This window comes from Tamandua tetradactyla, chromosome 11, assembly GCF_023851605.1.
Source record: "Tamandua tetradactyla isolate mTamTet1 chromosome 11, mTamTet1.pri, whole genome shotgun sequence".
NCBI lineage: Eukaryota > Metazoa > Chordata > Mammalia > Pilosa > Myrmecophagidae > Tamandua > Tamandua tetradactyla.
Window position 1 is genome coordinate 89,839,544 of NC_135337.1, and position 22,412 is coordinate 89,861,955.

A 22,412-nucleotide genomic window follows, 5' to 3' on the forward strand; every position below is an offset into this window, starting at 1 on the left:
GGAGCCGCCCGCCTTTATACGACGCTTGTCAGCTGCGGAAGTGCGCCCCGATTGGCCGTCGCCAGAGCCGGGCCCCCGCGCCCCCCTCCCGGAGCGTGGGGAAGGGGAGGAGGCGGCTCGCGTCACTGTCAGGAAGCGCGTGTCCTTGTAAACAGCGGCCACGGGCCGGGTGGCGCGGCGCGGCTTCACGGGGAGGGGCTGGAGGACCCAGGGGTACGCGAAGCAGGGCTGCTAGGGGGCCCGATGTACACCGGGGAGGGGCTGCGAGGAGGGCGATGCTTCCCCAGGAGTACCCGGGGAGAGATTCGAGGGCCAGGAGCCGAGGCTGGGGTGGGGGTGGTGTCCCAGGGCGAACGTGGAAAGGTTTGAGGGACCCCGAGTGTCAGAGAGGGGTTGGGGAGGGGGTGCTGAGAATACACTGTGAGCACCCAAAAAGTAGGCAGAGGAGGGTTAAACAGGGTAAATGCAGAGGAGTAAGGAGATACCTGTCCCAGGAATTGAGTGAGGATCGCAGAGGAAATTTTCACAGGAGGGGCTTAACGCAGGCCCAGAGAGGAGGGGAGAGAATTACAGGCACACGGGGGAAGGGGTGGACAACCCATTAGGCAGGGAACTAGTAGGGATCCTCACGTCCATGGCAGAGTCTGAGGGTCCCCTTAAGTGGGGAGGGGAAGGAGTTGGGGGCTCTAGATATATAGAAAGTGGGTTAGGGTCTTGGGGTACATTTTGGGTCTGGGGAAATATGTGGAGTAGAATATGAGACATGCCTGTCCGAGGGGCTAGGTTGGGGATTAGGGGCCATCTGAGAAGCCTTGATGGACTAGAGTTAGAAAGGGGTCGAGGCACATCTTTGGAGCTTAGAGGACAATGACGGGAGGGTCCCCAGCTGGGGCAAGCAGGAAGAGAGGGGGCTTCTAGGATCCTGGGAACGGGACGTGCTGGGCGTTCCATGACTCGAGCCCCACCCCAACCCCCACTCCAGTGCGTGACCCGTGGCACCCCAATACTCTGTCCCCAATCCGATGCCCTTCCCCCAGTGACCCTGTGGTCGCCCGACACCGTGTTGGGTCCTGGAGTTGGGACCCAGCCCGACGGCTGGGGCGCGGCCTCGCTGCCCCACTCCCTTCCTTAGAAACAGGCTGGGGAAAGAGCGTGGCGGCAGGAAGTGTGGCAACAGCCCCCGGGGAAGGAGCCCGGCCCTGCCTCCGTCACTCGGATCCTCCGGGACCGTGCGCCCCGCCCGGGCTCCGCGCCTGGGAAGAAGAAGCCGGACGCGCGACCCCCGCCGAGGCCTGGCCGCGCCGAGCTCGTCGGTGCCACCGCCCCCCGCTCCGGGAATGGTTCCGTCCGCGGCGCGGGCAGACAACGCGGGGATGGTTCCATTGGCCCCACCGAACGGGGAGTAGCCTGGGGAGCGGGGCCTGGTCGCCATGGCAACAGGCCGGAGTCCGCTGGCAGGACTGGGTGCCGGGCGGCCCCTGGAGTCTCCCCCCACCCCCACCCCACGCCCATATAAGGTCACAGGAAGGGGTGGGGCCTGCGCCGTCCCGGGGCCCCCAGCCCGGAGCCGGGAGCCCGGGGATCTGCCAGGTCCCAGGGCGCCCTGGGCCCCCGGACGGCTAGTCCCGACCAGCCCCGACCTCCGCCCCCAGGGCCCCGACGGCCGCCCGGCCCCGCCCCGCCCAGCCGCTCTGGGGCCGCGTCCTGCCGGGTCCAGCCAGGCAGGTCCCCGCCTGCCCGCGGGCCTGGGTCGGACTTCGCCCCCGGCCCGACGGGGCACCAAGGAGGCTGGGCAATGCCTGGAGGCGCCCCGGCGCCTGGGCGGGCTGGCACTGCTGCCTCCTTCCTCCGGGCGGGGTGCCCTTCCCCTCTGCCAGGAGGTCTGGGCGCTCCCCCAAACCCTCAGACACACACTCCTGGGGCGCCACTCCCTGGCTCTTGTAGGCTAGGGCTCCCCTTGCGTCTTAGCCAGCGGTTCCCATCTCCCATCTAGAATGCCTGGAGGGGGTCTCCATTCCCTCCTGAGGAGGTCCCCCCTCCCCACAGGGACACCTCCCCCCACAATCAGAGAGGACCTAAAAATCCAAGGAGAGAACGGGAAGAAACACAGCACCCTTTCCCAAGGAAAACTGGGTAGAGATTCAGATAGTGAGGCTTCTAGTTAGACTTAAGATGGGACTTCCAAGCACCTAGGGTGTGGACCTCTGGGAGAGGTGAGGTGGAGGCTGGGCTTGCTCAGGAGAGCAGCTCCCTCTCTGAGCCTCCCAAACTCTGTCTTCTGGGAGGATGGAAGCCCTTTTGGGATAGAGGCAGGCTGAGAGTCTAGGGCTGGCAGGCACAGAGGTGGTCCAGGGTAGGGGAGAGAAGGAAAATGACAGAGCCGAAAGAGAAACTGAGCTGTATGGGGGCAGGGGAAGTCCAGCAAAGTGGTAGCCTGGCGGGGTAGGGAGGGGAGAAGATCCCATGCAAAGCTGGGGGCGTCCCCATCTCTGAAGGGTCCCTGTCACCCATAAGAGTACCCCCCACCCCTCTTCCCCTTGCACTACCGGCTCCCCTCCCCCGCCCCAGTCTCGGGGAGATTCCGGCGGCGGCTGCTGGTGGCTGAGTCTGACCGGCGCGCTGCCAGGCCTGTGTCTCCCGCCCATGCTAATAACTGCAGCTGACATCTGGCCCGGTGGGGGCGCAGCGGGCAGCGTTGGGGGGGCTGGGCAGGGTAGGCCAGAGGGCAGCAGCACCTTGGGAAGTTGACCTGCAGGTCCCATAGGCCAATTGTAACTCAGACCTGGGGTGAGGTGTGTGGGGAAGAGCCCTGCAGGGGCAAAGCTGTGCCAGCAAGGGACAGAGGGCAAGTCCCAGAGTGTGGAGCAAGGAAGAGTAGGTGTTTGGGGGTTGGGGTCAGGGCAGGGAGACAGACAGGGGCAGGGTTAGCGTCCTGGAGACAGAGACAGACTCCCAGACACTTCAGGTAAGAAGACAGATGGAGAAATAATAATTATCCCTTTAATAGCTAGCACTTATATGGTGCTTCTAAGTGATTTACGTATAGTCAGTCATTAGACGCTTGCAGCAACCCAGCAAAATAAAGTCTCTTGGTCTCCCCATTTAACAGAGGAGAAACTGAGGCACAGAAGGTTCCAGAACTTGCCCAGTGTCCCACAGTTATGAGGGGTGGAGTTGGGATATAACCCAAAGAGTTTGGCTCCAGGGTCCCAAGAGAAAAACAGGCAGGGGATCAGAGCTCTGGAGAATCAGAATGAGGGGGCAAGGAGCCTTTATGCAGCACCAACTGTATGCCAAGCTCTGCAGGCCCTTTCACAAAGGGTCTCCTGTATCCAGAGAGAGGAGGAGTTGGGTGCAGGATGGGTGCCCAGAGGGTGCCGTGCCGTGGAGTGTATGTGTGGGGTACCTCAGCCTGTTGGGGTCGCTCAATGCACCCTGCAAGGAAGGGTGTTTGAGCAGGGGGTGGGAATGGGGCTGGTGAGGGAAGGCGGGGGCCTAGCTGAGCTGGTCCAGCCGGTTCCAGCCCCTGCCAGTCTCACCCTTGTGGCCTGGGTGCCACCCCCTCATGCCGCCCCACTGGCGCCAAGGCCAGCCCCACAAGGAGGGTGTGAGGATGGCCCCCTCTCTCCCCTGGTCTGAGTGCCCAGACCAGCAGGGGGCTGGGTAGTCTTGTGCCCAGGCTTCCCCCACACCCAGGGGCCTGGGGTGGGGGTGGGGGGTGCAGGATAAGGAGGAAGTTCACCTACCCCCACCCACGGGTCTCTCGGGGGCTTTTGGCCTGGGCATGAGGGACTTCTGCTTCTTATAAATAGCTTGGTGACCCCCTCACTCCTGGCCCCACTGACTGACGGGGCCCCCCACCAGGAAACTGGGCTGGGGGCTGCCCGTGAGTCAGCCAGTGGGCAGGCCAGGACGAGAAAACACAAGTCCCAGCACCCAGCCTCCCGCGTCCCTGCCCTGGGTGTGGACAGGCAGCTGGGCAGGAAGAGTCACGGAGGCCCTCCTCCCCCACCCCAGGAGCCCCTGGTCTGCCAGCCATTTCCCTCCCCCATCCCTGTGGTCTGGGGGGGCTCAGGGTTCAGGAAGTTCCCCCTTAGCCCCTCTCCTGGAGAGGAAGCTGCTGGGTTTTCTTGGAAGCAGGAAGTATAGAGTTGGTCTCCTCGGGCTGACTCAGCTGGGCATGGGGCAACTTTTCCCATAGGGCTGGTTCTGTCTCCCCCCACTGCTGGTGAGGTCTTGGTGGTGGTGGTGGGGTCTCTGAGCATGGCGAAGATCCTCGGTGCCCCCTTTACAGGGGACGCGATGAAGAGACAGGCCCACACCCCACCAGGGTCTGACTTCTGAGCTGCTGAGCTGGGCCTCCTGGGGGAAGTGATAAACAGCAAGAGGGAGGAAGGCAGGGAGGGAAGGCGGGGGTAATTTGTGGAGAGAGGAAGTGCCAGGATCTAGGGGAGGGGGCCCCAGAGCCCCACAGGGCCTCTTGGCACAGGTCCAGGGTGCGTCTGCTCTGCTTGTGGGTTTGCCCACAGCTGGCCTGCGTGTGTGTGTGTGTGCGGGTGTGCGTGAGGCCTGTTTCATCAGTGTGTGTGTGTTTGTGTGTTGGCCCAACCCTCCAGGGGTGTGTGTAGGGCCTGTCAGTTTAGGGTTCTGTTCTGCTGTGACTGTGTAGGAGGGAGGTGGGGGGGTTGCGTGTGTGTCTAGGGTTTGTGGGGTGGGTTGCATGGGGCTGTCTTATATGGAGGTATGGGTAGGTGGCTTTGAAGTTCATATGGCTAACCCATTCGTGCCTTGTGTGTTGTGTGTTTATGTGTGAAGTTGGTGGCTGGCCTGTGTGTGTGTGTGTGAGGTGTGTGGCTTGTGCAAGCATGAGATCTGTAGTAGATCTATATGTGTGTGGGGTGTGGTCTATGGCTGGCCTGTGTGTGTGTGTGAAGTCTGTGGCTGGTTTGCGTGTGTGTGTGTTTGCATGTGTGAGAGAGAGATCTATGGTTGGTCTCTGTGTGTGTGTATGTGATGTCTGGCTGTGAGTCTGTGTGTGTGTGAGGTCTATGGGTGGTTTACTTCTGTGTATGTGTGTGTGTGTGATCCATGGCTGTTCCATGTGTTTAGGAGACCTGTGTGTGTTGATGTTTGGGTGGGAGTCTGTGTTTGTGAGTTCTGTGGCTTGTGTATGTATGAGATCTTCAGCAGATCTGTATGTGGGGTGTATGTGTGTGAGTGAGGTCAGGGTGTGAGTCTGTGGGTGTTGGGGGTATCTTTGGCTGGTCTGTGGGGGGTGGATGGGTGAGTTTGTGGGGCTGAGTCTGTGGGTGTGCACACATGTGCCTCTGCCAGGCTCCGCCAGTGTGCCTCTGTGCAGAGGAGTGGATGAGCATCTGACGTGGCCTGGCCAGGGCTCTCTGCACCGGGTGTGCCTGGCCTGCAGACTCTGCCTGTCTGTGGATGTGCCCGTCTGTCTCCCCCTCCTGTGAGGGGTGCTAGTGCACGTGCACGTCCCCTGCCCAGGGGTGCACTTGGGACCCCACAGAGCATCTCTGAGCATGTGGGCAAGTGAGTGTCTGGATCCAAGCTCTCCAGCATGGTGTGCCAGTGGGTGTACCCTCTGTGTCTATCTGTCCAAAGGTTTACATCTGTTCCGCTGGGCTCAGTGTCTTTTGGAGTTGCTGATCTTGCTGGTGCGTGTCCCTGTGTATCTTAGCATCTGTGTATGTGTGTCCACGTTTGACAACCTGCATGCCCACCATATGTGTCTGAACATCTCTATGTGGCTCGCAGGGGCTTTGTGTGGGTGGTAAGGGTCCCTGCTCTCTGAACCTGCCACCATGCATGTGGCCTGCTCGGGTCTGTTTGTGTGTCAGTCTTGCCTGCGTGTTTCTGGCCTGTCATGCATGTGCCACTGTGAGTGTGAGCACGTCACTGTGTCTATCATGCCCAGACCTGAATGGCTAAGTCCTTTCTGTGTGCATGTTTGTCAGTGTGTCTCTCTGGTGCGGGTGCCAAGCCAGTGTATCTTTGTCACATGCCCCCACTGATAAGCGGACTGTGCACACAGGTGTCGTCCACACCTGCATGCTTCTAACCTGTCCCCATGTCTGTGTGTGTCAGCTGTCACTGGGTCATCTTGCCCAGATGTGTGTCTTACCCTGTCAGTGTGTCCCCGGCTGGCCGTCCCTCTGTGGCCAGGGTGACGGGAGTTTATGTGTCTGGCTGGACCTCTCCATATACCCCCACCCTGCACCGCCACCACCTCCCCCCCCAGTCTGGCCAACAGGGTTCATGTTTACTCTGCCCCCAGCTGATGTCTGCCCTGCCCGGGGAGGGGCTGACCCTCCCATCTGTCCAGCCGACAGTCTACAGGATGTTCCCGAGACGCTGGCTCCGTTGGCCATCCCCTCCCTCTGGCCACTCGCGGGTCAGGACCCAGGCGTCCAGGAAGGCTGAGGTGGGGCCGCGGAGTTGTGGGGGGAGGCCCTCTCAGGCCCCGGGAATGAGGGCAACGGGCCCAACAGGTTCCGCCTCATTCCTGCCCCGCCTCTCACTTCCTGGGTGCCCGCCTGGGGCAGGGGGTGGACAGGATGAACCCCATGGCCTCGGAGTGCCTGGGTGGGGCATGGGCTGCCTCGCCAGGACTCACTTCTAGGGGGGCACCCTGCCATCCCTCAGAGGCCAAGCCCCTCACCTCTCCTCCTGTGGCCCAGAGTGCAGAGTTAACCCCTCCTTTATTCACCTAACGCCCCTCCCCAACTCCAACCCAACCAGCTGGGGGCAGTCTGCAGATTGGGAAACCGAGGCCCAGAGAGCAAGGAAGACAAAGCCAGGATCTGAACCCAGCCCCCTCTGCTATAGAAGTGCTCCAGCCAGCTCACCAAGTGTCCTCCCCCACCGCGACAAATCTACAAATCTTACATGCCGGGTGGCGGAGGAACCCAAGCCCCCTTTGGTGCCTGGGCTCAAGGGGGCCACAAGCGTTGCTCTGAGTCAAAAGGGGCCCCAGGGTGAAATGAATACAAAAACGGCTTTAACCGTTTCATCGCCACGACGGGCTCTGCCAAAAACTTCCTGTGGGCTGGGAGAGGGGCGGGTCGGGAGAGGGGGGTTGGGGGACCGAGTTCCCGGAGGCTTGGGGTGGAGGGAAGGCCCCGCGAATTCGGGGGGTAGGGGGCAATGCCTCCAGTGACCTTGGCGACAGCCGGCTAAGGGGACGGACACGCCACTCCCATCACTTACTTCCCCCTGCAAGGGGGAGAGTGCGAGGTCCTGGGGACTTGATTCTCAGCCTCCAGTGCCTGGAGGGGGTCCCAGGGTAGGCAGCCCCTTCCCCAGGGGTCTGAGTCACACGCGGGGAAAGCCAAGAGAGGTGAGTCACGGGGGCGGAGAGGAGGGAGCGAGGCCGGCTGCGGCTAGGGGACCCCCGGGCTGGCCTGAGTCACCCGCGGGCCGGCCTCGCTGACCCGGGCCCCCTTCCCGGGAGACTCGCAGCAGCCGGACGCGCGCGGCCGGCGGCGCGGGAACGGGGCGAGGGGGGCGGGGGGAGTGAGAGGAGGGAGGAAGCACGCGCCTGGCGGCGCGGGAAGGTCTCGTTCCCATGGCAACTGGAAGGGGGGTTGTCTCAGCTCGACGGGGGCTCCCTTCCCCGGCAGGGACGGCCCCGCGCGCCGGGGAAGCCCCCGCGCGCTCCGTCGAGGGGCCCCGAGTTTCGGGTCGGGCCGGAAAGGGTTAACGGCAGCCCCTTCCCGGGTTTCACCCAGACCCAGAAAGTCCCCGGCCGGGCGGGGCGGGGCGCGGCGCGGCCCGGCCCCCGCGGCCACCCACGCACGCGCGCGCGCGCAGCCAGCCCCTTCCTCTCCCCCGCCTTCCACACGCTCGCACGCACGACCGCGTCGGGCTCCACGCACGCAGCGACCCCTGTCGTGTCTCGCGTCACGCACGACGCACGCGCCCCCGCAGATGAGAGCGGTGGGACCCGGAGCGCCTGACGGCCTCCCCCCTCCAGCGCGCGCGCAGCTGCGTGACTTCACCTGCCAAAGCCACCTCGGGTGGCAAACAACCCCTCCCCGCACGGTGGCACCCGGACCCCGGATGCAGCTGCCCGGAGCTCAGCAGGCCAGCCGGGGTCCCCCCCTCACCCTAGGGAATGCAGACGGGGTCACACTGCCACGCGGGGGCACACAGGGGGCCAGGCCGAGGCGCAGGGACACACAGGCCACACACCACTTGTGGGGAGACCACAGACACGGCCGTGTTGACACGCAGGTGTGTGGCAGGTACAGAGGCCCCACCATTGAACAAAGACAGTCCCACTGGGACTCACACACACACACACAGGCAGGGACACTGGGCTCCGGTGGTCACATAGTCATGCCTCGTACATGGAAGAGACGCGAAGTCCCACAGAGTCCTGTACACAACACGGTCATGCCCTCACGCGGTGACCACAAATTGGGCACACAGAGTCGGGGCTGGAGGTCACAGAGACAAACCCATAAGGCTACACCCAGATTGTCCCAGGGACACAGTTAAGTCAAGGTCACACCTGACAGGGTCCTACTTATCACCGAAAGACACACAAGCAAGACAAAGTAGGACCTGGCCACACAGACCCAGAAGCTAAGGCTTTGTTAAGACGCTGATTGTTGGACCCTTATGTCTCACCTACAGATTGACACAGGGTATAGGCCCAAAGCAAGGCAGCGTGGAGAGACGCAATAAGGTACCTGGAGACACAGCACATGGGGGCACAGAGACAGCCACCCGAACTCTCCATGGAATGCACAGGGACACACATGGGTGCAGAGAGACATCAGGCTTTCCCATGACCCCAAACCCAGATGTTAGCCACAAACAGGGTCACGGAATCATAGAGCCCCCTAGTCCCTGACAGCGCCCCCTTTCTGGCCCCATCAAATCCTCACACACACATAGCCTGGTGCACAAACTCCCAGGGCCCCAAGACATGTTAAAACCCAGGTGGACTCAGGTACACACGCCCTCATGCCCACGCCATCACAGACACACCCTGTCACACCTACACAGATGCGAGCTACTTCACACGAACAGAGAGACACACAGACAGGGAGGCGGGCAGGATGGGAATTCCTGGCGGTGTGTCAGCGTCTGGGATGCAGAGGTGGGGGGGCCCCTGCTGGACTCCCCTGTGGAATGGAACATGGGGTCCACCTACTGACTGTGGTCAGCTAGGGGGCGGGTTGGGTGGGAGGGTCACTGGCCTCCAGTTGCCTGAGCTTGGTCCTGGCCCAGATGTGAAGGCCTGAGGGGGCGGGCGGGGGTCCAGCTGTGGCCACAGGGAGGGGCTGAGTCACCCACTTCCCAGCAGTACAACCCTGGCTGGGTCCAGCTGTTCCTGGAAATAAGCAGGAGGGGGTGGGGTCCCTGAACTGGCTAGGGGCTGCTGGCCCAGACCTGTACACTGAGTCTGTCTCCTACAGGGGAGTTCGTGGTCTCCCCCCGCCCCCTCAAATGACAGCCTCCCACCAATCGCCCAACATTAGGGTTCCCTTCATCCAAAAATTGGGGAATTTGCAGACTTGCCCCTAAACATGGGGTTACTGCCCGGGAAAGGACAGCCTGTGGCCCCTTTCGTCGAATTGAAGAAACAGTGGGGCTCTCTGCATCCCAAAATAGAAACTGCTACTCCTTCTGTCCAAAGCGGAGCTCCCTTCTTTTCTCCCAAACACGGAACTCTCTGCCGCTCCAAATGGAGGATTTGTGTCCCCACCACCACCACGGTGAGGGCACGGGAATCCTTCCTTAAATCTGGGGACCCTTAGCCCCCGAACATCTGGGCCACATAGCATCACACGAACATGAGAATAATCCAAATCCATCTCCCCAAGATTTGCATTCTCAAGTCACCTCTAAACGTCAAGATCTCTGCGGCTTCTGTTTTTGTTTTTGCAAACCTGGAGACCTCCCAAACCCAAATATGCAGCAGTCTCAGCACATCTCCAAAATTGGGGCGACCAGGCCCTCCCATAAATATTTGGATCTCAGTTTCCCAACCCCTTAATATTCGTGATTCCAGGCTCACCTCCCACTGCGACCTGGGGGCAGGGTGGCCCCGTTTTCCCCTGTGGGCAGCGCCCCCTACTGAGCGCTGAGAGCGGGGCGGGGGGAAGCCAGTCGCAGCTGTTCCCACGCCGGCCAGAAGAGAACCGGGTCCGGAAGCCGGCGCTGCCGGCCTCTCCCTCCTCCCCACCCCCCTCTCCTCTCCCCGGCCGGGCTCCCGGGGACTGGACGCTGGAAAACAACGCGGGAGCCGGGCGTGGGGGTGTGGGCGATCCTGCGTGCGGCTGCGGGTTTGGGTGGGTGTAACTGGGTCCTTAGCTGTAGGATGACTGTCCATGCGAGGCGGGGGGCGGGGCGCCATCACCCTGCCTACCCCACTGCAGGACAGGGTCCCCAGGGTCAGACTCATTGGGTGAAGGGAAGCGGCGCCATCCTCTAGGACCTCGACTCACCCCCAGGTGGAGCCCGCCTCTCCCGCTGGGTACAACTAATGCCCTCTAATTACTGCTCCTTACTCCACCCGCCCTGCGTGTCAAAGGGCACACGCCGGAGCTCTACGCTCCTTCCCTCTGCCCCTCAAAGCCGGGTTCACTCTGACCCTCTGTTTCCTCTGCTGCAATATGGGGATGAAATAAGACTAGCCAACTAGGGTCGTGGGAGGATTCAACAGCCTTTATATTTCAATTGTGTAGCGCAGCGACTGCATACAGTAGGCACGCAATAAATGGTGACTGCGATTTTGTCGTTTCTACTATTGTTTCCTTTGAGCCCCCTCGACCGCTGGCGCAGACTGGGTCTCTCATGAGTGGGCGCTCCCTCTTCCCACCCAAAAGGCCGCGTCCCCGCAGCCTGAGCGCCCCCTAGTGGGTCGCGGGCAACGCGCGGCTTCGGCCTGGTCCTGGGTTCTACGTAGGGGGGTGCCCGGCAGGGGTCTCCGGGGAGGGGGAGGGGCAGAGGAAACTCAGTGGAAGACAGAGCCAGGCTTTCATGTATGTCTGTCCATCAAGATGTACCTGGGTCACTCTTCCTGCCCCCCGACCTAGGGCCACACCCTTGTCCCCTTTCCTAGTCCCTGGGGCAAGACTCTCACTTCATTTCCACCGAGAAGACCCCTTAAGGATTCACCCCCCCACTCAAGTCCATAGAATGCGTATGGCCTGCCCCTCCCCCGCGCAGTTAAAGCTCCCACCATAAGAGAAATCGTGTCACTGCAGCAAGAGGGAGCTGTTGGAAGAACTTCTGGCAGCAGAAGGAAAAGACGTGTATGCGCCTATATAAAAATATGGGGCATCCCGCCCCAGATGCTAAGAAATGATCGTGAGGAGCCCGCTACCCCCAAAAGGGCCAGGAGAGGAGAGACAGCGGGGTCGCCCTAGGGATGTGCTAAGGCTGGACCACGCTGACCCCTAGCGACAGGGCGGGCGTCCGCGACGCTGCCCGCATCCAAGATGGCAGGACCGGAGGCGTGCCCGCGCGCCGGGGGAGATCACGTGTCCAGGGCGGGGCCTGCGCCTCGGGGGCGGGGCGGGGTGGCGCTCTAGGCCGAGCGGGAGGTCAGGGCAGCGGGCGCTCGCTGGTGGCGGACCCGGAGGCTGCGGTGGCGGCGGCGGCGGCGGCGGCGGCGGCGGCGACGGCTCCGCGGCCGGGGTCGAATCCGATCGGGAACGGCCATGAGCGTGGACAAGACCGAACTCTGCGGGTCTCTGCTCACCTGGGTAGGTCGGGGGGCGGGGCCGGGGCCAGGTGTGCGCCCACTGCCCCTGCTCGCGAGCCCCGGCCCTGGCTTGGACCGACCCTGTATAGTGAGGCTGGGAGGAGGAGGGGGCGTCGCCGGCTCGCGGGGTCGCTGGACTCTGACCTGAGCACTCGACCCCGTCACGTGGCAGGTCTGCGTGGCCAGAACAGGTGAGGCCCCGCCCCTTAGCGGCTGAGTCACGTGGGGCGAGGGCACAGGTGGGCGGATCTGGTTACGTGGTCCCTGTGGGGACTGGGCGACTCGTAGTTCTGCCCTCGCCCAGGCGCGGGGAGTTTGTTGGCCAAAGGTGAGGCGAGGCCACGCCCCCTCTGTTCCCAGGTGAGCAGAGGCCGCTTCCCACCCGCTCAGATGAGAAGGAGCACCTACCCCATTATTTGAGACCTCTGATGACCCGAAGAGTCTTCACAAAAGGAAGTAACCCAGTGCTCCCCAACCCTGACTCTATCCCCTCCCTTTTCTTCCCAGTTGCAGACTTTCCATGTGTCGTCCCCCTGTGCCAGTCCCCAGGACCTGAGCAGTGGCCTGGCCATAGCCTTTGTCCTGAACCAGATGTGAGTGGGGCTGAGGAGGAGGGATGGTCCCCAAATGGGCCCCGCTCCCCTCTGCCCAGCTCATCCCACCTTCTTGCCTGCAGAGACCCCTCCTGGTTCAATGAGACATGGCTGCAGAGCATCTCAGAGGACTCAGGCCACAACTGGAGGCTGAAGGTGACAGGTGGCCTCAGGACTGGGGGGCAGGCTGGTGGAGAGGTGACCAGGGAAGGGCTAGCTAGACACATGTCCTGGCTGATGCATGGACAGCTAGCTGGCCAGAAAGTGGGGACGGCTTGTCAGCTGTGTGACTATCTGGTTGTCAGTCAAGGATTTGTTCTTTCATTCACTTTATTGAGCCCCCACTGTGTGCAGGGAAAGGAAGAACACAAAGTTCTGCCTTCACACAGCTGTCATATTTTAGTGACATGGACAATCCATGTGCAAACATAAACACTAACTTCCAATGGCACTAAGCCACATGAAGGCAAGAAAACCAAATACAAAGGCCCTGAGTTCAAAATAAGCTTGAATTGATGGAGCAATGGCGAGGAGGTTACATCAGAGGGAGCAAAAGGGCAAGAATGCTGCTTTGGCACGAAGTTGGCAGTAGCCTGGAAGGCCAGGGCAGGGATGCAGCTTCTCTTTTGAGAGCTGTGGAAAGACAAGGAAGGATTTTAGCAGGGGAAAGACATGACCTGGCTTTTTAAAAAGTTTCCCCTGGCTGCTAGGAGAAGATTGGAGTACATGTAGCAAGAGCAGAAGGAGAGAGATGTTAGTAGCCAAGGCCCAGGGGTGGTGGTGCAGGTGGTGAGAAGTGATTGGATTCTGGAGGCGCAGGAGAACAGTGATGGACAGGTGGACAAGAGGGGCAGACAGGCAGACAGGTCCTCCCCAGGGGACAGGGCTTTCACACAGAGAATGGGACCAAACCGAATGGGATGGCTAGGGATTGGGAGGTGAGGCAGAGAGGAAAGGATGAGGTAGACAGATGCAAGATGGGGGCTGCCTGGCCCCTCCTGGGGGTCCCTGAGCTCCTGGACACAAGCCCTTGCCCCTCCCCAGGTTGAAAATCTGAAGACGATTTTACAAAGCCTGGTGGAATACTCCCAAGATGTGAGTGACTGTGAAGGGACTTAATGGGTGACATTGGGGGGCAGGGGAAGGGCCCAAGAGCCTCTGACACAGCCATACCCCCATCCTCAGGTCTTGGGGCACCCTGTCTCCGAGCAGCACCGACCGGATGTGAGCCTCATTGGCGAGTTCTCAGACCCTGCAGAGCTCGGCAAGCTGCTTCAGCTGGTGCTGAGCTGTGCCATTAGCTGCGAGAAGAAGCAGGGTAGGGTGGGGTTAAGTGGGAATCCCCTGGGGGAAACCTTCTTCTTCCCCCTGCCCTGGGGTCTCATTCTCCCCCCACCTTGATCCCCAGAGCACATCCAGAGAATCATGACGCTGGAGGAATCGGTTCAGCAAGTAGTAATGGAAGCCATCCAGGAGGTGGGTGGCAGTGCCCAGGGTGGCAAGGAGCATTGGGGGAGGGACCTTCTCTAGGACAGTGGCAGCTGGGCACAGATTTTGCTCTGCCATGGCTCGGACTCTGCCTGGGACTCAGCTGGCCAGCCGCCTCTATCTCATGTGTCTGCCAGCTCCAACCAGCTCTAAGTCCCAACCCAGGAGGTTGAAAAGACCTGGCCTTCTTATGTGACAGACATGTGGTAGGGGCAAGAAGGCTGCCTCTGGGCTGCGGAGAGTGGGGAGCTGGCCTTGGGGATGGGAGGATGGAAAAATCCTCAGGCTGGATCCAAATAGTCCTGAGGACCCCACCCTACCCCACCACCTACTTCCACCCAGCTCATGTCTGTGCCTTGTCTCCTTCCCTCCCAGCTCATGTCCAAAGACTCCCCCGACTCTCTGTCTCCAGAGACTTATGGGAACTTTGACAGCCAGGTAAGGGGGAAGGGGGGCTTCTTTTTGAGGTTGAGGGTTGCAACCCCCATTTCTGATCTTCAGGGCTGCCCAAGGACTAGGGGCTTTTCCTTAAGCCTAGAAAGCATCCCACCCCCCTCCCTCAGAGTCTAATCCTCTTCCCTTGCCAGGTACCCCAACCTTCCTTCCCCCCTGTCCCTGGGTTCCAGCCCTTTCTCCTGAGATCCTAAACATTTCTTGGCCCCCTTTCCTCTGCCCCTAGAGGTCCCAGCCTCCTTTACGCCAGCATCCTTCTGTGGATCCCTGAGTTCCTTTTGCCACACCCCCCATACCCCTGCCCATCTCTCAGTCCCGCAGGTACTACTTCCTAAGCGAGGAGGCCGAGGAGGGGGACGAGCTGCGGCAGCGTTGTCTGGACTTGGAGCGGCAGGTGGGACTGAGGTGGGGGGCACACACTGCTCCCAAAGATACCCCCATTCCCACCCCCACATGCTCCAGCTCATCTCCCACCCCCCTCCCCAGCTGGTGCTCTTGTCAGAGGAGAAGCAGAGTCTGGCACAGGAGAACAAGGCACTGCGGGAGCGGGTGGGCCGGCCGGATGGGGAGGGGGCCGTGGGCCTCACTGCAAAGAAGCTGCTGCTGCTGCAGTCCCAGCTGGAGCAGCTGCAGGAGGAGAACTTCAGGTGCAGTCAGCTGGGGCCAGCCCAGGGTGGGGGTGCGGGTGGGTGGGGACAACCCCCTCATGTGGTCCCTCCATGCCCAGGCTGGAGAGCAGCCGTGAGGATGAGAGGCTGCGCTGCGCTGAGCTGGAGCGGGAGGTAACAGAACTGCTCCAGCGGAACCAGGCGCTGACCAGCTTGGCCCAGGAGGCACAGGCCCTGAAGGACGAGATGGATGAGCTGCGGTGAGTGTTGGTCTCTGGGACCCCAATGCCAGGATGCCCCTCCAATGCTCCAGCACCCCCATTACCCCCAATGCCCTCTAGACCTTCATGGTGCCCCACATACCCACTGCAACATCCTAGGTCCCACTACGATCCCCTGAAACCCACCAGTTACCCCTGTTACCCCACACTGTACCCCACCTCTGGACCTCAAAGCATCCCTGGGGCCCTAATAAGCCCAGGATCCGCCACAATGCCTCCCACCCCCAGTGCTTCATTCCAGGTCCCATCGCGCCCCTGGATCCCACGATACCTTCCAGGACCCCACAATACCATTACATTTCCTCCCCACCCCCACTGGACCTCCGTACAACTCCACAGCTCTTGTGCCACCCTAAAGAGCTTGGGGGGCACCTACCCTATAGACCCACTCTGCCTTCCGGGACGGCAGAGGGCTCTCCTGTGACACCACAGCACTCCTGTAATGCTAAAGGATCCAACAAGGTGTGGCTCCAGCTGTCCCCACCAGTGACACCCGCTGGATCCCACAGTCCCTTCTGGGCCCCTGCAGTCCCACCAGGAAGTTCCCTTATAAGGCCCTGGGTTAACTATTGTGGCTTAGGGCTTCCTTCATGCTCCTTAAAGACCCCCAACAGCACCAGGCCCTGGCTTTCCCCTGACCACCATCGCTCTCTCACCTTGAACCCAAAAGCCCCAGGCTGACACCCTCCTCTGCCCCGAGGGTCCCTCCACTCCCGTACAAACTGAACTCTGACTGCAGCCCCTGCTCCCGCCTGCCCTCTCCCCCAGGCAGTCCTCGGAGCGCGCCGGGCAGCTGGAGGCCACGCTGAGCAGCTGCCGCCGCCGCCTGGGTGAGCTGAGGGAGCTGCGGCGCCAGGTGCGGCAGCTGGAGGAGCGCAACGCGGGCCACGCCGAGCGCACGCGGCAGCTGGAGGAGGAGCTGCGCAGGGCAGGCTCGCTGCGGGCACAACTGGAGGCGCAGCGGCGGCAGGTGAGACTGGGGGCGGGGCGAGAGAGCGGGGTCCGATGAGAGGCCACGCCCCTCGGCGTGCTGTGCTGGGTTCGTCCCCTCTTTTACATAGGCCACGCCCCTTCACCCTTGCCTCTCCACCAGGCCGCCTATTTAGGTTTGCTCCCCTCTCTGTAGGTTTGTAAGGTCCGCCCTAGGTTTGTAAGCTCCTGGCCCCGCCCCTTCATCTGGTACTTAATGCCCCACGCCCCCACTTTCCCACCCAGCAGTCCATAGCCCTTCTCTCGGTTCAGTTGCAGGAATTGCAAGGCCAGCGTCAGGAGGAGGCCATGAAAGCCGAGAAATGGCTATTCGAGTGCCGCAACCTGGAGGAAAAGTATGAGTCCGTGTCCAAGGAGAAGGAGGTGAGGTTCTGGTGCGCCCCTATCCAAACCCGGACCGGCCCTGCCCCGTCATGGGGTAGCCCACTTCCCGGGAGGCCAAGCCTCAGGCTGATGTGGCTCCTTGCACCCGATCTCTTCAGCGGCTGTTGGCGGAGCGGGATTCCCTGCGGGAGGCCAACGAGGAGCTGCGCTGTGCCCAGCTGCAGCCGCGGGGGCTGACCCAGGCCGGTGAGCTGGAGGCCAGGCCTGGGTCCTTACCTGGCTTGGGTGCTTAGAGCAAGCAGTCGAGGTGATGTCGGGGCTGGTCGGGACTGGGGGCAGAGCTGGGCCAGTCTGGGGCGAGGCAAGAGTGGAAAGGTACCAGTTGGGCGACAGAATACAGGGCCTCTCCTCTGGAACTCAGGGTGCGTCAAGAGCATTATAGGGCTAGGGCTTGTGTCCAGCCAGACTTTGGGCCGAACCTGAGACCCCAGAGATGATCCTTTGGGGTGGGATGGGGGTGAGGGGGTTTCGTGTAGACCGGGAGATTTTTCTCGCTTTCTCCAGACCCCTCACTGGATCCCACCTCAGCGGGCGTGGAAAACTTAGCCGCAGAGATTCTGCCTGCAGAGCTCAGGTATCCTGAATTCACAGAATTCTGGCCCGCCCCCAGCCCCGCCCCCAGTGGACTCTGCTCTTGGCCCCGCCCACTCCTCGTTCTGCCCTCACTGGGATTCGCCCCCAGGGCTTTCTCCTGACCCCTGGGCCTCATCTTTCTAGCATCCACCCTTATTATGTAAATTAGGTCGACTCTTTTGGCTCCACTCCCAGTGCAAAGATCCTTCACCCTAGCCCCGCCCACATCGGGCTCTGTCCAATTCCGAGTCCAGCCGACAGCCCCGCCCACCCCGACTCTTACTTGGCTCCTCCTCCCCGCCTGTTAGTTCTGTCCCAGACCCCACCCGCTAGCTGGCCCTGCCCCGAGAGCCCAGCCCCGCCCTTAGCATAGACCCTGCGTGGACTGCCCCTCCTCCCTCCTCCCCTTGCCGTATCCCCAGTTTTTTTGATCCTCCTCCCCCAGCGTTTAGCCCCGCCCACTTGTTGGTCCCCAGCGCTCTGTCCACCCGCGCCTAGGCCCCGGCCCCAGAACCTCAGCCCTGGTCCCCCAGACTCCAGGCCTGCTCCACGGTCCGATCCTGGCCGGCTTCTTCCCCCGGGCTCTGAGCCGCCCTCCCCGAGCCCCGGGCAGGCCGGCAGGGTGGCGGATCCCCAGCCCTGCTCAGCCCTCCCCGGCCGGCAGGGAGACGCTCCTGCGGCTGCAGCTGGAGAACAAGCGGCTGTGCCAGCAGGAGGCGGCCGACCGTGAGCGGCAGGAGGACCTGCAGCGCCACCTGGAGGAGGCCAACCGCGCGCGCCACGGGCTGGAGACGCAGCACCGGTGAGCGGCGGGTGGCAGCGGGGGGGAAAGGGGGGAAATCCCGGGCCGCGTGCAGCCTTGGGGTGGGGGCGCCGACACTAAGCGGGCCCTACCCCACAGGCTGAACCAGCAGCAGCTGTCCGAGCTGCGGGCACAGGTGGAGGACCTGCAGAAGGCCCTGCAGGAGCAGGGGGGCAAGACTGAGGACGTGAGTGCCTGCCTCCTACCCGCCTGGCCCTCCTTTGTGTCCCTCAGTAACCCTCCTCTCTCTTCCCCCTGCTGCCCGATGCCCCGTGCAGGCCGTTGTAAGTACTGCCACCGAGCGTGGCACTCTACATGCCCACCTCGGGAAGGGGTCGCCGACCTCTGAACCCATCCTCACCCCCCTCCTCTTCTGTCCCCACAGGCAACCCTGCTGAAGAGGAAGCTGGAGGAACACCTGTGAGTCCCAGCGGGAGGTCAGGCACTGGCCACCGCCTAGGGGGTGGGTTTGGTGTCCCATGGGGATTGTGCAGTGAGGCCAGCAAGCCCGCTCAAGCAGAGCAGGGGCAGATCAAGTGGGATCTTGTGGGCCAAGGTAAGAGTATTGGCTATTTTAGGGAAACAGTGGGGAGCCCCAGAGAGGATTTCAGCAAGGGAATGTAATAAAGGGATGCTCGTCTTTTATTTTCTTGTTTTAAATTTTAAAATAATAATAAAATGTTTTAAAGAGTGATCACATTTATGATTCAAACCCCCAAACAGACTACACAGTGACAAGGGGTGACCCTCACAACCCACCCCTGCTGACTCAGTTTCCATTCCCCCTCATTCCAGTTCTTTTATTATGGAAATCCTTCCGGAGTTTTTATGAGTGAAAATGAATATAGATTTATATGTTCATCCTTTCTTTGTCCGGCAAGTAGCCTAACATGTATGTACTAGTTAGTGCTTGCTTTACTTGCTTCACAAGATGACTGAGAAATTTCTCCACCTGAGTCCATAAGGAGAGTCCTTGGTGTTTTGTTTCTACAATTTTAATAGCCTTTATCACCTGGGGTTCCATGGGAAAATTAGGCCTTGTAGAAAATGACTTGCATGATTATTTCCTCACTTTGCCCAGAGCATGCAACAAGGAGTATTTCCTTATGACATCCCTGGGTGCCACAGGGCTTAATTTTCCTGTGGAATGCTGCTTGATGAAAGGCTGGCCTCTAGCGTATCATTCGTGGAAATTACAATGTATTTAACTCATTTTTTCTGGTTATTTGCAATCTCAAACAATGCTACAGAGTATAACCTTGTATATGCATCATTTGGCTTGCTCAGCCAATATGTCTGTAGGATAAATTCACCAAGTGGAGTCGGTGGCTCAAAGACTACAGGCCTTTGTACTTTTAGTAGCTGCAGCCGAAAGAGGGCGTGTAAGATGGTATACCACACTCAATGTTCAATGCACGCCAGACTCACTCATATACATATTATCCACACAACAGAACTGTACAGTTTTTGTTTGCATTTCCTTCTGTTATAAGAGATTTGCATTCTAGAAAGACCTCTGGCTGCTGGGTGAATGGAATTGAGGAATTAAGACTGGAATAGCTGGGGACAGTGATGGCTGAACCAGGGCGGGGGGCTGTGGGATGGGGCCTGGGGCAGGGGTCTAGGGACCGTCTCGCTAGCGGTATGGAAAATACTATGGCAGAGGAGAAGGTGGAAGCCCAGCTGGTGGCCCCAAGAAGTGTTAGGGCCCTGGCTTGGACTTCCTGGCTTATTGGGAAGGTCCTGTCCCCACTGGGAGAAGTGAGGGGCCTAGAGGTGAACCTGCCGCCACCCTTCCCGGCCTGCAGGCAGAAGCTGCATGAGGCGGATTTGGAGCTGCAGCGGAAGCGCGAGTATATCGAGGAGCTGGAGCCGCCGGCGGATAGCAGCAGTACGCCGGACTCGGGGTGGGGGGTGGGCTGCACAGAGTGGGTGGCAGAGCCCGGTGTGCAGCTGAGGGGTCACCTTGCCCCCCCGCAGCAGCCCGGCGAATCGAGGAGCTGCAGCACAGCCTGCAAAAGAAGGACGCGGACTTGCGCGCCATGGAGGAGCGCTACCGCCTCTACGTGGACAAGGCACGCACGGTGAGGACGTGTCCCCACGGGTCCCCTGCTGAGGCTGCGCCACCCACCGGCTCCTACCTCCCTGCCCCTCACGCCCATACCTGTTGTATCTCATGTCACCAGCTGTCGCATTTGATGCACCCCAGCAGGAGGGTATGGGAGGGTGGGGGAGCTCACCTGGCTGGGGCTTCCCCAACTCTCCAACCCCAGGTCATACAGACCCTGGAACCCAAGCAGCGGCCACCCGGAGGGGCGCCCCGGGAACTCCATACCCTGCAGACCCAGCTCAGGGATCGGGAAGTCCGCATCCGGCACCTGGAGGTGAGTACACTTGTCCCTTTCCACCGCCCTGCCCCCACCCCTCACAGCTCTCCAGGCTCCTGACTGAAACTTCCTCCTCCCTGCCAGATGGATTTTGAGAAGAGTCGAAGTCAGAGGGAGCAGGAAGAAAAGCTGCTCATTAGTGCATGGTACAATATGGTGAGTACACAGTCACCAGGACAGAGGCCTGGGAGGTGTCTTGTGGGCCCACCTGACCCCTGGCTCATCCTCTCTGCTCCAGGGCATGGCTCTGCAGCAGCGAGCAGGGGAAGAGCGGGCCCCGGTACACGCCCAGTCGTTCTTAGCCCAGCAACGCCTGGCCACCAACGCTCGCCGGGGACCCCTGGGACGCCTGGCCTCCCTGAACCTGCGTCCCGCCGACAAGCACTGATGAACCTCAGGGTCCTGCCACCCTCCAATTCCCTTAGGGCGCCAGCAGCAGGCCTCATCCAGCTGCTTGAAAGCCTCAGGGTCGTGACCTCTGCCCCTTGCTCCTCCAGATGGAGATGGAGCAGGGGCTTGGGGCAGGGCAGGGTAGGAGGCAGGCATGGGCCCATTCTTTTTAGCAATGTGATTCTTACTCTTGATTCTATCTCTGGAATTAAAGAGCTGCCTGGGGAGAGTCTGGTTTTATATCTGAGATGAAAAATAATAAAGACCTTAAATCTGACCTGGCTGGACTCTGGGCACCAAGGTGAAGGAGAGAAGGCAGGCTTCCCTTCCTCTCTGTTGTACCATGGCCAAAAACCATTGCTTTTAATGAAGGACCCAGATGGCACTCTCACTAAAGTGTGAGTGACTGATACCCAGTGAAAGGGGTGAATCGTGTTTGTGTTTGGGTAGTTCTGCATCTGGGTGTGGTGTGGTGTCTGGAGAAACTTCAGACAAAAAAAAAATCTTCCTTCATGAAGCTGACATTTCCAAGGAGCAGGCCAGACAATAAACACAATAAGTAAAATTTAAATTTATTTTTTAATGTTTTAATTTTTTTTAAATACCAAAAAACACCAAACAAATGCAAACATTCTTACCTTTTGATCATTCTGTTCTACATATATAATCAGTAATTCACAATATCATCACTTAGTTGCATATTCATCATCATGATCATTTTTTGGAGCATTTCCATCTATTCAGAAAAGGAAATAAAAAGAAAACAGAAAAAATTCATACTTACCATACCCCTTGCCCCTCCCTTTCATTGATCACTAGCATTTCAATCTAAATTTATTTTAACAATTGTCCCCCCTATTATTTATTTTTATTCCATATGTTTTACTCGTCTGATGACATGGTAGATAAAAGGAACATCAGACACAAGGTTTTCACAATCACACCGTCACATTGTGAAAGCTATATCATTACACAATCATCTTCAAGAAACATGGCTACTGGAACACAGTTCTACATTTTCAGGCAGTTCCCTCCAGCCTTTCCATTACTTCTTGTCTAACAAGGTGATATGTATTTAATGCGTAAGAATAACCTCCAGGATAACCTCTCGACTCTGTTTGGAATCTCTCAGCCATTGACACTTTATTTTGTCTCATTTCACTCTTCCCCCTTTTGGTCAAGAAGATTTTCTCAATCCCTTGATGCTGAGTCTCAGCTCATTCTAGGGGTTTTCTCAATCCCTTGATGCTGAGTCTCTGCTCATTCTAGGATTTTTGTCCCACGTTGCCAAGAAGGTCCACACCCCTGGGAATCATGTCCCACATAGACAGGGGGAAGGTGGGGAGTTTGCTTGTTGTGTTGGCTGGAGTGAGAGGTCACATCTGAGTAGCAAAAGAGGTTCTCTTGGGGGTGACTCTTAGGCCTAATTTTAAGTAAGCTTGACCTATCCTTTGTGGGGTTAAGTTTCATATGAACAAACCCCAAGTGTCGGGGCTAAGCCTATAGCTTTGGTTGTCTGCACTGCTTGTGAGAATATCAAGAATTCAACTTGGGGAAGTTGAATTTTCCCCCGTTCTCACCATTCCCCGAAGGGGATTTGCAAATACTTTTTTATTCACTGTTCAAGTCACTCTGGGATATATCGGGGCACCACTCTGGACAAACCAACAAAATCTCATATCCTACTCAAGGTTCCATGTACTTATGGTGTTCAATTAAGCTG

General features: G+C 59.6%; 1 protein-coding gene across 3 annotated transcripts; it reads left to right on the forward strand.

Moving 5' to 3' along the window:
* The first annotated feature begins 5,575 nt into the window (after positions 1–5,575).
* Positions 5,576–21,260, forward strand: HOOK2 (hook microtubule tethering protein 2). Of its 3 annotated transcripts, none has more exons than XM_077121695.1 (22): positions 5,576–6,412; positions 12,248–12,333; positions 12,417–12,489; positions 13,378–13,428; positions 13,519–13,651; positions 13,742–13,809; positions 14,197–14,259; positions 14,588–14,668; positions 14,761–14,921; positions 15,002–15,142; positions 15,932–16,133; positions 16,406–16,516; positions 16,636–16,723; positions 17,042–17,111; positions 17,775–17,912; positions 18,012–18,099; positions 18,298–18,332; positions 19,721–19,803; positions 19,893–19,996; positions 20,186–20,296; positions 20,384–20,455; positions 20,538–21,260. In XM_077121695.1, the coding sequence occupies exons 1-22, from the start codon at positions 6,089–6,091 to the stop codon at positions 20,685–20,687; spliced, it is 2,433 nt and encodes an 810-aa protein (XP_076977810.1). In that variant the 5' UTR covers positions 5,576–6,088; the 3' UTR covers positions 20,688–21,260. The 3 variants fall into 3 exon arrangements, with proteins under 3 accessions (XP_076977810.1, XP_076977809.1, XP_076977808.1); XM_077121694.1 differs by lacking the exon at positions 5,576–6,412 and adding an exon at positions 11,591–11,741 and having other exon boundaries at positions 19,896–19,996; XM_077121693.1 differs by lacking the exon at positions 5,576–6,412 and adding an exon at positions 11,597–11,741.
* The last annotated feature ends 1,152 nt before the right edge of the window (positions 21,261–22,412 follow it).

Excerpts from the sequence above, each read along its gene's own strand:
- HOOK2 (XM_077121695.1), top strand. The coding sequence starts at position 6,089 with ATGTCTGTGTGTGTCAGCTGTCACTGGGTCATCTTGCCCAGATGTGTG. Across the intron at positions 12,334-12,416 it reads GCCTTTGTCCTGAACCAGAT|AGACCCCTCCTGGTTCAATG; the intron begins GTGAGTGGGGCT and ends TCTTGCCTGCAG. Across the intron at positions 18,100-18,297 it reads AGGGGGGCAAGACTGAGGAC|GCAACCCTGCTGAAGAGGAA; the intron begins GTGAGTGCCTGC and ends CTGTCCCCACAG.